The sequence below is a fragment of the Coptis chinensis genome, chromosome 5 (genome assembly GCF_015680905.1).
Source record: "Coptis chinensis isolate HL-2020 chromosome 5, ASM1568090v1, whole genome shotgun sequence".
In the NCBI taxonomy this organism is placed as follows: Eukaryota; Viridiplantae; Streptophyta; class Magnoliopsida; order Ranunculales; family Ranunculaceae; genus Coptis; species Coptis chinensis.
In genome coordinates this window covers 97,820,069-97,836,413 of record NC_141460.1, presented here as the reverse complement: position 1 = coordinate 97,836,413, position 16,345 = coordinate 97,820,069, and the positions used below count along the sequence as shown (strand labels likewise).

The 16,345-nt window shown below is 37.0% G+C and overlaps 3 protein-coding genes and 1 long non-coding RNA gene across 9 annotated transcripts; all 4 read right to left on the bottom strand.

Annotated features, from left to right (window-relative positions):
- Window positions 1-2,755: 2,755 nt before the first annotated feature.
- Window positions 2,756-7,777, bottom strand: LOC147500732 (nuclear transport factor 2-like). 6 transcript variants are annotated; one of them, XM_086562353.1, is made up of 10 exons: window positions 7,672-7,777; window positions 7,240-7,311; window positions 6,854-6,925; window positions 6,682-6,744; window positions 5,886-5,915; window positions 5,641-5,764; window positions 4,340-4,527; window positions 3,697-3,908; window positions 3,499-3,566; window positions 2,756-3,386 (listed from the first exon to the last, which is right to left on the bottom strand). In XM_086562353.1, exons 6-10 carry the CDS (start codon window positions 5,687-5,689, stop codon window positions 3,355-3,357), a joined length of 549 nt encoding a protein of 182 aa, XP_086418479.1. In that variant the 5' UTR covers window positions 5,690-5,764; window positions 5,886-5,915; window positions 6,682-6,744; window positions 6,854-6,925; window positions 7,240-7,311; window positions 7,672-7,777; the 3' UTR covers window positions 2,756-3,354. The 6 variants fall into 6 exon arrangements, with proteins under 6 accessions (XP_086418479.1, XP_086418475.1, XP_086418477.1 ...); XM_086562349.1 differs by having other exon boundaries at window positions 2,756-3,290; XM_086562351.1 differs by having other exon boundaries at window positions 2,756-3,290; window positions 5,641-5,915; window positions 7,236-7,311.
- Window positions 7,778-8,460: 683 nt separating this feature from the next.
- Window positions 8,461-10,133, bottom strand: LOC147500731 (uncharacterized). Its single transcript, XR_015196503.1, has 5 exons — window positions 9,399-10,133; window positions 9,179-9,237; window positions 8,929-9,022; window positions 8,730-8,832; window positions 8,461-8,645 (listed from the first exon to the last, which is right to left on the bottom strand). It is a non-coding gene; the product is annotated as an uncharacterized LOC147500731 (long non-coding RNA).
- A 1,155-nt stretch (window positions 10,134-11,288) lies between these two features.
- On the bottom strand, window positions 11,289-15,286 carry LOC147500730 (uncharacterized). Its single transcript, XM_086563673.1, has 2 exons — window positions 14,259-15,286; window positions 11,289-14,154 (listed from the first exon to the last, which is right to left on the bottom strand). Exons 1-2 carry the CDS (start codon window positions 15,284-15,286, stop codon window positions 11,289-11,291), a joined length of 3,894 nt encoding a protein of 1,297 aa, XP_086419799.1.
- On the bottom strand, window positions 11,564-16,342 carry LOC147500729 (uncharacterized). Its single transcript, XM_086562348.1, has 2 exons — window positions 15,166-16,342; window positions 11,564-11,702 (listed from the first exon to the last, which is right to left on the bottom strand). Exon 1 carries the CDS (start codon window positions 16,084-16,086, stop codon window positions 15,427-15,429), a length of 660 nt encoding a protein of 219 aa, XP_086418474.1. The 5' UTR covers window positions 16,087-16,342; the 3' UTR covers window positions 11,564-11,702; window positions 15,166-15,426.
- Between the last annotated feature and the right edge of the window lie 3 nt (window positions 16,343-16,345).

The following is a 16,345-nucleotide window of genomic DNA, read 5'->3' as shown; positions in this document are numbered from 1 at the left end:
TTTTTTCCGTCTAATGTAATATTAGTTAAATAAAAATGTGAAGATCGCTATCTATTAAGAAAGGTGCATTCAAAGACATATAAAGGAAGAGACAAAACGCGACTCGAACACGAAATTGCATAACAAAAGTAGTCCATACCACTAAAAAGATTTAAAAACAGATGAAGGGTAATGCATAGAGTCAATCCCACTTAAAGGAACAAAAGATGAAAGATGAAATTATGAGTAAATATCTTTCCATTATGATTAAATTATGTTGCACGCGCCCACAAAAGCTAAAAAACAAAATAAATAGCAACACTAATAAAGATCTAGAAAACATGTAGAAACAACAATAATATAGATTCTAATAATGACAAAACATATTATAGTATATTAGAAAAAACAGCAGGGTGCATTTAGGGTAAATATAGATGAATTTACTTTTCAAAAATTTATGAAAAGAAATTTACACAACCCAAGTAAAACGAAAACCACATTTTTGGAAGTGTTGTGATAAGCTAATGGAGGACAGACTATATCAAGTGTTTCTAGATGCAACATTCTAGCTGGTGACAATGTATTCAACGTGAATATGTTTTAGTGTAGGATTTCAAGTGATTGCTTGCTACCTGATCTGGTAAGGAGCATGAGAAGAACGCTGATGTCGGGTCCTGTAAAAAAGAATCGCAGGCAGTCCTTTATCTTTTATGTGCGTCTTTTTTCTATAACGAAGTGTGAGTAGGCAAAGTTACAAAATATGTGTTCTTCTCCTCAAGATGCTAGTCTGCAAATATAGCCCTTATAATTCGTAGTTTGGTCTGGACTATTAGCCTGATTTAACATGGAGCACAAAGGTTCGTTGTGCAATTGGTCGATGTGTAGGAATCCGCCATGAGTGTTAAATTCAAAGGTACGTTCAAACTATATAACTCAGTAAAGTATAGCAAAATACAATAAGGCACATACAACAATTAGGAACAATAATTTTGCTTTTTACATCATCCAAACCTATATAATAACATTAGATAGACTATTAAGTTTTAAAGATACAACAAGTATGTCCTTTTGATAGATTTATTCAATCTGATTCATGTGATTGGCTAACTAAGAAAAAAGTCATTAACCAAGCAAACAGATGGGAAACCTATCAATTTCAAAATAACCCAGCCCTATTTATTTTGTGTAAGGAAGGGCGATACATCCTCTCTGCTCCTAAGTTAGATATCAGGATTATCGGGAGTTTGAAAGTCACTCCGTATCTGCAAGTATGTAAAACCAACGACCAAGTGTAGAATAGCAATTATGACCATGATCTACTAAGAAAAACCAAAATGTGTACCTATTGAGACATCAAATGATGTCTCTCATATGAGAAGCAATCAAATATAGGAAGAAATCACGTAATTGAAAAAAAAAATCAAGTTCTTGCGCAATATATATTGTAACCAACTTCTAATTAAGAAAAAAAAAATGGTATAAAGTTGTTCAATTCATGAATCCACGGTATACTAAAAAACTACTTGACATTAATACTTATTGTTGTTTCAAATGTTGTCACTACAAATGCCTAATTGCAACTAATTAGAGAAAATGCGTTTCACCTGAGCATCTCACCAATCAAACATTTTTTTTTAAATCTACCATTTGAACTCGATGCTACAATGGAACTAACAGTTGTGTTCCAACCTGAAAAATATATAATTTAACCATAGTCTTTGCAATATATCGCTGTAGAATATAGTTGTAGGGGTCAGTCACCCACCATATTTGTATTAATATATTATATGAAACTTACCAAGCAAAAAAAAACTAATATTACTTTGACGCAAATTCCTAGATTCGCAAACTGGGCGTCACAACAACATAGCAACATGTAACATAACAAACAATACCAACTATAAAATTTAATAATAGAATGCAAAACAAAACTAGTTGGACATCCAAGTAGTAACACAAAAAATTGCAATACATAAAGCATGCTAACAACAATTAAAACCAGAATCCGTAGATAGTAAAAAACAAACAACACGGTAAAAAAAATAGTTTGATCAGGAAAATAAATGCATGCTCGTTCGACCTTGTTGAGTAAATTAGAAGTTGTGAGGCACAGTAAAAACTCGTTTCGTTCTAGGCTGTTTATGTATTTGGTTTGTAGAAACACAAACTCTTCATGGGATGCTGACATTTTAAACCTGTACAATATGGTGGGCACCCAATAAAATTTTTTTTTTGTAGATTATTGCCTTCACTTCTAAAAGGCGAGAATTCTTGTTGAGTGAGTCACATTGCCAGGCATTCTTCGTCAAACTTATATTTCATGGAGTAAGCTCCGAACGCAAGTAGATTTAGAATGAATTCACACATACTGAGAACCAACCACAAACTGTGAAGTAAGCACTGCAAAGTTTGCATGGAAGACTCAGCTGTGAAGCAAAGAGATGTTCACTTAGTCCTTTGTTCTTTTCAATTGCCCTTGACAACTACTACTCCAAACTCCAAATACTGACTACAATAAATAAACACATCAACTTCATAAAGATAAACAATGTTAATGGAATGCATAAGCGAATCATTTAATGTTTCCACAAAGTGTCCACTTAACTGTCCTAGGTCACAATGCAAAGAAGCACATCTAAGAGGTGTTAATGTGATAAGCAACTCAAATAAGTTCCTGTATGCCTACCAGGCTACCACACCACCTATATAAATGAAAAGTAATTCTGTCCGTGATCTACTTCTATGAGTCATTCCCATTGTAACAACAAATATTCCATTATTCCAACCAAAGACACATTGCATTCAAAAGCTAAGAGAAAAATTCCATAATAATAGAAGTTGAGCATCTCACTTTTTATATGTTACAAAACTCATAAATGCATTCATCCTGTCAAATGCTCAGTTGAACAAAATTCATAACGTAGTTCTTTACATCACAAAATATCCTCTTCTGGACTTGATTTTCTGCTTCATAAGTCGTCAGCCTTGGACATATTAGAAAGCCTACTCGGTCTGAATTGAAACGTTTCTCTTCTTCTTGTTGGTGTTTTGTTTCGACGGGATGACTTTAAGGTTCTATTTACCAACACCTTTTCCAAAGATAATATTTGAGTACTTGTTCCACCCGAAGAAGAGTTGGTATTTGATTCTGCTGCGCCTATCTCTTCTTGACTTTTCTTTTCTGCTTGAATATTCTTATGAAGCCTGCATCTTTAATGCGCCAGCCCATCAGTCTACTTCTTATGTAGGTTCAGCAACATTTTCTCCTCGAGTCATTCTTCCTGGTTTGGATTGCGATTGGGTAGCAATCCCTGTTTAAACCATGAATCAATACTGTCAGAGGATGTCAGCAATGAAAGAAAACGGTGATGCATATCATGGTGGCGTTAACAATAGGTCAATGACTCCTGAAAACAGACAATACAGCACTCACTAAATGTTAAAAGGGATGTACAACTGCCTTAGGAATGTCAATACATCCTTTTCCAGAAAAAAAGACAGAGACATAGTAGTACTCACCAGGACATAGTCTTGACATAGCGAAGACGAAGGTGAGGCAGAGCAAAAAAAAAGTAAGACAGCCGGTGCTACATACAAAACAAAATAATGGGTAACCAGCAACAACAAAATCACTTTAATTAAAAAGGAATATACCTTCTTCAGGGATGCTCAGGAATATGAGAGGGCTCTGCAACAAAAAGAGACTCGTCCACATACCTAAAAAAAATATCATTAAGAACAAAGTAGCCTTTGTCTTGTGGGGCCAGGAAAAATGATTGAGTAAACATCCTTTTCACATTATCCTTCACAATGAGCCATCCAGTTACTTGACCAACTACTCCACCCTTGTAAGAGTCCTGAGCATCAATTGTTTTGATCTCTGCCTTACATTCCTTGTAGTCCATGGAGAGAATGACCACATTAATATCCTGCTCCAAGTTAAATAAAATGGTATTATTTTCAGATTTTTCTGAACTGTAAGAATTCAGTGACATTTAAAAATCATGATTTTCGGCATGAAACCTTCGTTCCATGGGTTTATGATAAACAGATAAAAAAGAGGTAGGGCACTCAGCTAGCTAGATCATATTTTACCACCACCAACATCAATACAATAATACGACTTATCTAGACTATTTTGAGTTTTAGAACATTAAAAGAAAGAAAGCCAACATCTACTTTGTGTAATTCTGTAAATAGATATTTTGGTTTATTTAATTATGTAATTTGAAAAACATTATAGACCAGTTATTTTCCTTGCAAATCACAAACATGCTGATGAGAATTGAAGATATTTTTTATCACGATGATGGGAACTAAAATCAAAATACTATGACAGATTTAGATTCAAACAACTTACATCCATCGTTTTGACAAAAGCCATCTTTCCATCGGGTCCCGGCCTGCTTCGTACACTTGAATCCTGATAGAATCTATAAACCAGGTCTGGGGATGTATGAAGGATATGGTAATATTGTTCCACAAAGGCATTTCCAACCATTTGGGCAAGATGAGGGCCGGTAGGATTGGATGCTTGCGTTGCCATCTCTGCAGCGTATTAAAGTATGTGTTAGTCATAAGTACATCATTACTTGCAAATTTATGATCGACTGTCCAGAATCCCATTTTGAATGACACTTGTAATTAAACATTCCTAACAGCGACCTGTGTTTGACAAAGACATTATACCCCAAAAACAGGGAAGCAAAAATACAAAAGCCTCAAACCAATTGTGTGAAGCGCAAACTGATTGATATTAAACAATCTTGTTTTGTGAATCCTCAAAACTCAATTGTGACTAAACATAAAAGTGAGGATGAATGTTACCAGCCATTTTTTTCAAACAATTAAAAGTTAAAAAGAAAAGAGCGAACAAAAAGCTAACCATGACTATCTACTATTAACCTTGTTTCTAGGAAACTCTCCAGTAATGAGTTCTTCTAAGAAGATGCACAAACACAACTAATCATATAATAAACCTGGTTTAGTTAAAAAAAAAAAGAGATTGGTGGCGATATATATAGCACCAAAAGGGTGTCAAAACTCACCATATAGCAACAATGATTTGAAACTTCAATTAGTATAATCACAATCTTCATTATATTGTCAGTCGGACAAAATGAAGTTGCAGACACATATTTCATGAAAAGATTTTAAAACTCAAAAGACAAACACAAGTAATATAACTCAGTGACTATGATTCAAGAAAATGTTGACATCACACCTAATGTAGTATACAGAAAAGCCTTGTACAGTCCAAACCAATTGTTGCATGGTAACAGACCGTAGGCTAGCTATTTCAATCCAAAAAAATGAGTAAGTGTTTTTTGATAAATCAGAAACTTTTTCCATTCTGATGCATTTTGGAAGACCAAGCTGTTAAGTTTCTAATTTGTCAAGAAACAAACATTTGCTTCAAAGCATTAGAACGTTTCTATAGACTATAACAACCAAGGCGTTTCTATAGACTATAACAACCGTAGGCCTGCCTTTATACTGTTTCACTAATTCAATTACCTAAAAAATATTTTCCTTATGGTTACATGAAATCCAACATCAGAAGCATAATGAATCCTTAAAAATAAAATGCATGTTAGAAAAAAAAGTAAAACTAAATAATCTTTTAATAAGAAAGGCCATGACAGAGTAATAGAGTTGTACCTTCAATTTGGTTTATACGTCGGTGATAGCAATTTCTATCCCTAATCATACGGGTATGTCGCCACTGTTCATTCTCAGGGATTCATTGCTGATGTCTACGAAGCCATTCAACACTTGGCAGTATCTGTTATCCATATTACATAGAAAATCAGAGCGCCATAAAACCGGAAAAAATAATAATAATAAAGAATAAGATTTAAGAAGCGAATGAGAAGAAAATCAGAAAATTCGGAGATCGATGTTACCCAAACATTGATAAACGCCAGAATCGAAAACTGGTGAGAAGACATAAACATAAAATAAGCATTTAATCAAAAACTTCCTAATTAAATAAAAGAGGAATGGAAATGACAAAAAAAATAGAACAGATTACACATCTTCAAGCAATGATTACCAACATGTTTGTGCATTAATTAGATCAATCAGTAATGGAAAATAAGATAAATACATAACAATCTGCTTCCAACTCTATGAATAAAAACCCAAGGACAGAGGAAACCCATATTTTTTTATATTAATATGACGTATATCAGTTATGAAATCAACTGCACATGGAGCCATATTCGATTGTCAGCATCCACAGGAACAATGACTTGATATTGAAAAAAAAATGGCTTTGACGTTGGACCTAAGCTCGAGATTTTCAGGGCTTTCTGACTTCAGATTGTCATTGTCAATTGCAATACTTTACTCTGACTTACTAAAGAAATCGATACGGACTTTTCATTTAAAGTTGATTGAAACTTGTAACAGGGATGTGGATTTACTGTGTAACCATGGCTTACTTTAGATTCTCAGGATAGGGACTTATGATTTTGGTATATGGATTTCCACATTAATATTTATCATATTATAAGTTTTCAAGTAGAAGTTCAACCCTCCTATATAGTGGGATCGATAACTGGTTGAAGTAGTACATATATATATTTCCTTGCAACCTCCAACTCATACCCTTTAATGAGTGAACAATAGCCAATAATCTCACGTTAGCAACAGACAGGCCAACTAAAAATTATCGGATAATAAAGTAAAAAGACTTACAGGTTTTTCAGTTCCCCAATATATTCAAGAATGTTTCCATGAATCATACAATTCCTCAGTATCCTACATTTTAGAAGCAGGCTTAGGATATAATCAAAGCAAAGATATGGCAGTAGAGAATATCTTAAAAATGAAAAAAAATTGAGTGTTTATCCTAAGAAGTTTAACTTACAATGTTTTCATGGATTTCATTGTACTTAACTGTGGGAAATCAAATCCCTTCCCCTTTAAATCACAAATTCTCCTGCACATTATATAAAAGTAAATCGTTTGACCATATAGACATCCAAAAGTAGTATCTAAAAGTACTTGCGGATAGAAAACAACTCATGTGGTCTCCATAAATTCTTGCTTTTGGGGACATGGAATGGAAACTACAACTTCAGAAAATAGTGCTATTTGTAAATTTCTTTGGAATTTTAACATCCGAAATTCGCAATAAAAGTTGAAAATTGTGGTGTTGCAACTTTTGGGAAGAAGCAACAGCTTAGATTCTTTATGTACTCATCGAGGTTAGCGATTTGATATCAGTAAAATGAATTAGAAAGACATACTTACAAATCACTGAAGCTAGTCAATGTAGAAATGCCTGCAGGTATAGGCCCCTCAAGAGAGCTTCTTTGTATGTGCCTGAAACATACCGAGCCAAATATCAGTTAGTAAAGTGTAAGTCACTATTTGGGGGCAATAAGCAATCCAATCAGTGCACCCTTGCAAGTTGAGTTGGAGACTACTACTGGTTAACTAAGCGAGTCAGTCTTGCCAAAAATGTACTGTTTTTTTCTTATTCAAGTGAAAAGACTCACTAACCAGCATTCATAATCATAACAAATACACCCTAAGTCAAAATTAATAAAGTTGTGGTGGTTTTCATATATTTTCCAATTTTCATGTTAAAACAAATTATGAAATTGAATATATATATGTAGTCTAAAGAAAAAACACAAGCGAATACATAAAAAAATATCAAAATTAAATAAAATAGTATACCTCAATCGAGGTAATGAGCAACGTCTCGTCTGGCCTCTAGAAGCACTTCTATTTTATGAGCCACATCTCTTCTTATCCAATCAACATGTACTCTAAGTCCCCGGAGTTAGGCAGAGATGCATCACATTATAAGAAAATGAAAAAATGATAATGTAAATGTAACTAAACATATAGAACTAATGGTATGGTATGCATTTCTTTCTTTTATTTTATTATGCAATCCAAATAATCCACTTCCTTTCATTTCGAAGAGAAAAAGCTGTAATACAAAGAAATTTATTAAAAATGAATAAACTTGAAACCAGACAATTCTTAGAGTGACAACTAAGCGATGTCAAAAAATGACGACAACGAAGAGTAGACAATTAACATACCCAGTATTTAGTACCTAATCGCCTCTCTGAAGCGTCGTGAATCGGGAGAATGGGATATTGAATGGAAACTTGGAGAATAAACACTTGGAGAAGGTGGGAACCTTAATTTTCGCCATGGTTTTAGTTTCGATTTTAAAGTTAATTTGGGTATTGGTCAGGAACGAAGAAGACGAGCAGTTTTCTTTTTTTAAATTGTGAAACTGTTGAAACGGTGTCTCTGTCTTTGTTTGCTGAAGAAGTTGACCTTTATAGTTCTGGGATTTAAATTACCAATTAACCTTTTCAGCGAAGAGCAAAAGCAAAAGCAAAAAAAGAACGCATTATGGGTCTAAAACCAATGAGAGTGTTGAGAAGATGGAGACTGAAAAGGCCTTAACGTTAGTCTAAAACCAGTGAGAATGTTGAGAAGATGGAGACTGAAAGGCATAACGTTTAGATTGTAACTGATTTGTTTCTAAATGACGAATATACCTTTCAACTTAAAACTGTCCGAGAATTTTTTGGGTGAAACTTTTGGGTACCCCTTTGATTTAAAAGATTGGGTTAAAATCAAGAATACAGTTCTTATGTTCAGGAAATCAGACGAAGCGCTCCAAAATTCTAATTTAATTGCAAAATGAAAAAACGAAATTAGACCAAGCACTCCAAAACTTTAATGTAACTGCAAAATGAAAAACAACTAACCATTTTGACCAATATCCTTGATGATACACGAGATATGTTTTCAAGTTTTCCTGTCTGTCGATATCATCATTCGCACTTTCACCGCTCCCACTCTTTTCCCTTTCTTCAAAATTGGAAGGAAGCAAGAGAAAAGCAATAAGCAACAAAAAGATTTTCATTTTTTCCAATAGAGATTAGGCAACAGAGATTAGGACCAAACCTGAACTCGTTACTTAGAAAGCATAGATCGTTCTCCAATACTAGTTGAACAAAATTTTCGTTGAAAAAATACTCCTCCTTGTCCTCTTCACCATCTGCAAAAAAGTCCTAAGTAATATGACCAAAAGCTGCCAGACGCATATATACAATATATTTCATCATCAAGTAAGTTTCATCATAATAGTAGGCGATAAACAAAAAAACGAAGAATTATCAATTAGAGTGGAGAGAAGAATTTTTTTCGTGCATACCTATCTATTAGAGAACGTATTTTCGCAGACAAGGAGCACACAGTGAATTGATGCGCGCCCTACACAACAACAAACCAAAACATAAAATTTAAAACACTGAAGCAAAGCGGAACTGAAATTTTTTTTTGCATTTAAGAGTTCAGTTTTGCAATCAAAATTAAGAAACTGAAATTAAAATTAAGAGTTCCCATAGAATTTCTTAGAGGAAATGCAAGCAGACCTTCTGAGCCTTTCCTCAAAGACGAAACCCTCTTATTCTTCGGCTTTTTCATCTCTTCATTTCTCCGAAACTGACCAATCTCTTGAAGAAGTGAATTCTCTTTCGGCATTCCAACGTGTCACTTATTTCTTGGTTTGTAAAGTTTGTGAAATATAACTTGGGGTCTCAGCCGCTGGGTTTTACCACGAGAGCACAAGGTTCAAACCAAGTGGGCCTAAAACAATTATGATTATGTGGAATTGAATGGCAGAAGACTTGATGAAGTCGTCTATGGAGATGACCTCTATTATTAAAAATCTTGTCCCTGTTGTTCCATTGAGCTGCTCAAGAGTTGTAAACAGATCAGAAGTATAGTATGTGTGTGTGAGATTGGAGTTGTCATAATGTTTCAATTGCTTCAGTTCCTCACTTTCGTCCTAGTTCTCATCGGCCTCAATGGAATTCTTCTAGTCACTTCCGAGATTTGTTCAGGCGATTTTTCTGTTGGATACCCGTTTCGACTTAATTCAGGTGACCAGATTCTGACAAGTGACGGGTTTATCATCGATTCTAGGTATACTTCCAATGATAGTGGATATCCAGGATTAGTGATAAAATGTTTAGACTCCCGTCCGGTCATTAATATCTCCAACCACCACTATCTTGTGCGGCAGATAGATTACTACAACAGGTTTGTAAGAATAGTGGACGTGGATATAGTAGACCAAGATTGTCCTCAACCACGAAGAAATTTCTCGTTACAATCCACACCGTACTTGAGCTACTACAATTGCACCAATATGACCTTTTTCTACAATTGCACCAACAATACCCAAAATGTCGAGCAGCTTATTCCTTGTCTAGACATATACAACAACAACCACACAAATGAACGTTCTTATGCTTTCACTGAAGGTAACATTCCAATAGGATTTGACGGGTACAAAACCTGTTCGGAGAGTGTAGTGGCAACGTTTAGTTACCTGGCAACTACAAACATAACACGGGACTTAAAACTAGGGTTTAAGCTCGGCTGGTCTCCGCCTACTAATGAATGTCAGGACTGCGAGAAACCAGGAGGGAGGTGCCAGTTTAATAGTACAAGTTTTCGTACTTGCATCGACTATACTAATAGTACGAATAGTACAGAAATCAGTTATGTTCCTAATTATGTTCCTGAGCAGAGAGGTATGTTTCTAATTTCTAATTTCTAATCCTTACAAATAATCCCGAGTTTAACAACTTGTGTGTTTACATCATGTAATTCTGGGTTTGCTATTGCAATATTGTCTATCTATTACCCCGCGTTCCAATTATTTGTTCCTTCATTCTGGAGGGTGTTTTTGGCATTCGTTGTAGTAAATATATTATTGTATCAAGTAGAGTATTGAATTTTATGTAGAAAATTAAGGTTCACTAGGGCTCAGAACTTGTAGTGCTACAATTTTGAGTTCCTGATTGTTGTATCCTGGTTAGACAACGCTTGAATAACTGTTAGCACTCGGTCAGGAGCAAAATTCGTCCTCAATCCATAAGTGTGTATTTCTATTGCTTTGATTATAGGTAGTCTGTTAATCATATTTTCTTAATTCTACACTATTATCAAACAAGTTATTCATTCTTTTAAGTAATTATCCATATTGTTTATAAGTGATTCTAACGTGATTTTAGTATGAAAAATCATTTTTCAGATAACAGTTCAAATATTGTTGGTATTAGGAATGGAGATAGAGCTTGTAAAGCACTCGGAATTCTAAGAAAATAAAGAACAACAAAATGATTGTACGATTCAATAAAATGAGTTTGTGACTATGGTCATGCCATGTATATGTTAACGATAGCCACATGTTTGCATTGCAGGCTTACCCATTATATTTTTTTTTCGCTAATACCATCTATATTATATATCCATCAAACCAGAACAGGGGTTATGCTGTCTTTCAAAATACACAGAGGGAGTTGGTCCATTTGCTGCTTATGGATAGCCCATTGTGCAAGCAAATGTGCCTCGCCATTCGCACTCCTAGAGATCCACTGAAACTTGCAGAAAACAAAGTTTGAGGTTAACTGAACTACAAAATCTCTCAAGCTCTCAAACTTCCAAGAACAAGACTGGCTATTAAGAGCCTTAGTGACTGCTAAACAGTCCCCTTCTATATACACAGCAGTCCACCCATGAAGCTTTGCCAGTCCTAGTGCCACTTCAGCAGCCACCATCTCAGCTTCCTCTGCAGACTGTGCTCGAAAACTCCTAAAGCCTGCCCCTACTACCTTGCCTTCTGCATCCCAAGCTATAGTTCCAGCAGCTGCTTCACCTGTCAAACCCTGAAAAGCAGCATCATATCTTATATTAATGCACTCATTAGGTATAATAGGGAACAAAGACTCGAACTCAGCAAAATTATGGTTTAAATAGTTTTCAGAAGGGAAAGAGGTCTCATTCTGCATTCTGGTAGGAGTAAAGCCCTTGTAGCAGTTGCATGCCTCCACCTCACTCCTTCTGAGAAGTCTTTCTCTGTTAGGGAGCCTTTGTTCGAACTTGGCTTCATTCCTAGTTTTCCAGATGTTGTAAAGGATGTAACAAGCTTGGATTCCTGCCTGAGCTATGTCTTGGTTCTTATTGTTGCGCCAGCTTATAAACTTGGAGATCCAATCTTTAGTATTGTTCCTTCCCTGGATCTCCATTCTTATGCCCAAGCTTGAAGTGAACCACAGTTTTCTAGTCCATTCACATTCAAAAAACAGATGATTTTCTGCCTCCAAACTGGTATTACAGAGGGGACAAGAAAAATCCCCCTCCATCTTCCAAGAAGCCAACCTATCTCCCATAGGTAAAGCATTCATATAGGCTTTCCATAAAAACATCTGGATGTTGGCTGGAAGTTTGGTTTTCCAAAGGAGTTTAACTGTTTGAATATTAATACTAGAGCTTTGTCCTTCACCACTATCTTTGGCTAGGTACTTGTAAACAGATTTCACAGTCAGTCTCCCCTCTTTTTCTCCACTCCATTTCAACCTATCCTTTCCCAGACCCTGAGGTCTAATAGGAATGTCTTTGATTCTTGCCACAAGGAAAGGCTGAAAAAAGCTATGAAGCTTGGCCTCATCCCAACCAGTCCTATCTTCCAGAAAAAGGTCTGCCACATGAAGGCCTTCTAGTCTGGGGTCCTCCACTCCTAACTCTCTCAGAGTCTGGGGTTTTCCATTGCAGATCACCCAAGGGTCATCTAAAAGAGAGATAGTGTTGCCACTGTGAATACCCCAGACTAGCCCTCCACTTATGAGATTGAAAGTATTATGGATTCCTTTCCAAAAGTAAGAGGCAGACCTAGGAGGTTTCCATACATCCCCTATCCAGTTTTTACTATAGATACTAGCAAGAGTTTTTGTCCAAACTGACTCAGTATCTGTAGCAGCTTTCCAAGGGAGCTTGGCTAGCATTGCTACATTTATATCCCTCATCTTTCTAAACCCCAATCCTCCTTCAGGCTTGGGTTTGCATAACTTGTCCCACCCAATGGTATGGACACTGTTTGAGTTTTCAGCACCATGCCAGAAAAACTCTCTGCAAGCTTTATCTATCTTATTGCAAGTGGACATAGGAAGCATATAGGTAGCCATAGCATAGAGAGGAGTGGCTTGTACCACAGATTGGATCAGGGTAGCCCTCCCAGCCTGTGAAAGGACTTTAGCCTTCCAACCTTTTATTTTCTTATGGATCTTATCTACTAGAAAATCAAAATCCTCAGCCTTTTTTTTTGAGAGCATAATGGGTATACCCAGGTATTTGTCCTTTGGGTCAAAAAGCCTCATTTTCCAAAATCTCTTCAGCTTAATTTTATTTCTAAACTTGATGTTTCTGCTGAAAAAAATGCTAGACTTGTCAAAGTTTATTTGCTGACCAGAGGCAGCACAATAGGCTTGGAGGATATCTTTAAGATGCCCCCCATCCTCAAGATTTCCTCTGGTAAAAAGGATCAAGTCATCTGCATACAAAAGGTGAGAGATGGGAGGAGAAGCCCTCCGGATCTTAATCCCATGGACTTTCTCCTCAGCCTCAGCTTTTGCAATCATCCTAGATAGGGCCTCAGACATGATGATAAAAAGATATGGTGATAGGGGATCCCCCTGTCTGAGTCCCCTTTCCGGGAGAATCTTATTCAGAGGAGTTCCATTAAGAAGCACTTGAAAAGAAATAGTGGATATGCATTGTTTTATTAGACTCCTCCACTTCTGACTAAAACCCAGTCTATCAAAGATGGAGTCCACCAGAGACCACTCCACTCGATCATAGGCTTTTGCCATATCCATCTTCAAAGCTATCCATCCATGTTTTTTATCTCTCATGTTTTTCATATGATGGAAAAGTTCACAGGCTAAACCAGTGTTATCTCCTATATTCCTGCCTTTGATGAAGGCCCCTTGGAATGGAGAGATAATTTTATTTAGATGTTGCTTGAGCCTATTGGCAAGGATTTTAGATATCACTTTGTAACTGAAATTACAGAGGCTTATAGGCCTAAAATGTGCCACAGCCTCTGGGTTAGTTATCTTAGGGATGAGAGCAATATAGGTTTCATTCATAACAGGGTTCAGCTCCCCTTTATGGAAGAAGTCCTTCACAAAATCCACAATACTTTTTCCCACAATCTCCCAAGTATTTTGGTAAAAGCACCCTTGGAAGCCATCTGGCCCAGGGGCCTTCAGGCTGCCCATCTTATTAACAACTCTCCTAACCTCTTCAGCAGATGGGATGGCAGTGAGCATCTCATTTTCCCTTTCCGTAATACAAGGAGTGAACAGATTGAGAATACTATCATTTTGATGGGGTTGGTCTGATTTGAAAAGAGCTTGGAAGTAAGAGGTAATGTTTTGCCCCACTTCATCTCTTCCTTCACTCCACCCCCCACCCTCTTTAGCCTCTCAATGCTGTTTTTTCTTCTTCTGAAAATGGTGGAAAGATGGAAGAACTTCGTATTTTTTCCCCCATCTCTCAACCAGTGAATTGTTGATTTCTGTTTCCAGAAACTTTCCTCCTTAACCAACCATTCAAGCAGCTCTGTTTTAAGGCCTTTTGCTCTCTCATAGTTGGCTAAGGAGAAAGGTTTAGTTAGGACCTTTTCCAACTCCTTGTTCACTTTTTTCAGATTTGTAAAGATGTTGCCAAACACCTTCTTATTCCATATAGTAAGATGTTGTTTCGTCAACTTATGTTTTAGGATCACATTGATGTCAGGCAAATCATGATAAATAGAATTCCAGGCAGTTTCAATAATAGGCATGCATGCATTATCAGTGAACCACATATTATAAAAACGAAAGGGTTTTTCATGTGTGGTTCTATTAACCTCCTTTTCTCTAAGATTTATCATGATAGACAGATGATCTGAACTAGCGTTAACCTCATTATGCACACTCATGGTAGGGAAAAGGACTACCCAGTCATCAGTAGCCAGAGCTCGATCAAGTCTCTCAAGGATATGGCTGTTGGGGGCTCTATTATTACTCCAAGTATACATAGGTCCTTTAAAACCTAGGTCAATCAGACCAAGGTCATTTATCAACCCATTGAACTCTACCATACTATTATTAAACATGCTGCTTCCCCCTATTTTTTCGTTAAGCGAAGTAATGGCATTAAAGTCCCCAAACAGACACCAAGGACCTGGGATCAAGGTTGCCACATCCCTAAGCTCAGCCCATACTCGATGTCTATTGCATGCAACAGGTTCCCCATAAACAAAAGAGAAGAACCAGGGTTCAGTACAAAAAAAATTATTTAGTTTACCTGTTACGTGATTCCTAGTAGCTCCCAAAATTTCCAGGTCCACGCCTTCTTTCCATAAGACTGCAAGCCCCCCACTTCGACCAACTGCTGGAACACAAAAACAACCCCTATACTTGACCATTTTACTAATACCTTTCATCCTATCTACACCAACTTTTGTTTCAGACAGACATATGATATCAGGCTCAAACTTCCCTATTAAGTCCTTTAGATTCTGAATTGCCGTGGAGGAACCTATTCCTCGGCAATTCCAGGCTTGTATCATGGCTGGTGAGGCTGCTGTTTTGGGACAGCTGCCGCGAACCCTGGAGGAGAGGACAGACCCCCACTGTCTTCAGACTTAGCTTCTGACTTAGCCCTACCACTCCCATATCTACTCCCTGTGCTACACCTCTCCTCTTTAACCTTTGACTGCCTTGAACTTTCCCCTTTCTCCCTTTGAGTACATTTTTCAGAGCTCTTGTATATCACTGAGGAATCATCCACCGCTAAAGGCTTTGGCTGTGGATTCATCACCTGCGAGATACTATCCTCTGATGCATACCCATCTCCTTCCATGCTACCTTGCACAAGATCCCCTGGCACATTTCCAATAGAGACTTCCTCTGGCCTGCCCCCATTGCCTACCTCTACATCCTCATAGTCTTCCCCCCATTCTGTAAAGGCATCTGAAGGGATCTGATCTTCTGGTATAGAATGTCCCGAGAAGTCAGAGGGGTTTGTTGAATCCAGAGATCTGCCTGAGTTAGATGGCTCAGTTGAGACCATAGAATCACTAGAGATGCTAATCACTGGGGCTTCTTCTGGGATGAGTAAGTGTCCCAGCCCTCTGGCCCTTAGATCATCTGCTTCTCTTTTTGCACGTTTTGATTCTCTTGCTATCTTCCTCAGACAATACTCTTTCCATTCGGCATCATCCATTTTTACCTGACTTCCAGATCTAAAGCACTCCTTTCTTTTTTCCCCTACTTTATCCACTCTTCCTAACTCTCTTCTTTGTTTGGGTGCTACTTGGCTCCTTCTTCGAGACACCACCGTCTTAAAACCTCTGCCACGTGTAGTAGAACCAGCGAATTTGAAGATAGGTGTGACTTTTTCTGCTGTTGGAGTGTACTGACATAACTCCTCTCTGGTGGTCTTCTCGAAACTTGATATGATTGTAGTTGAGACTGATAATCTA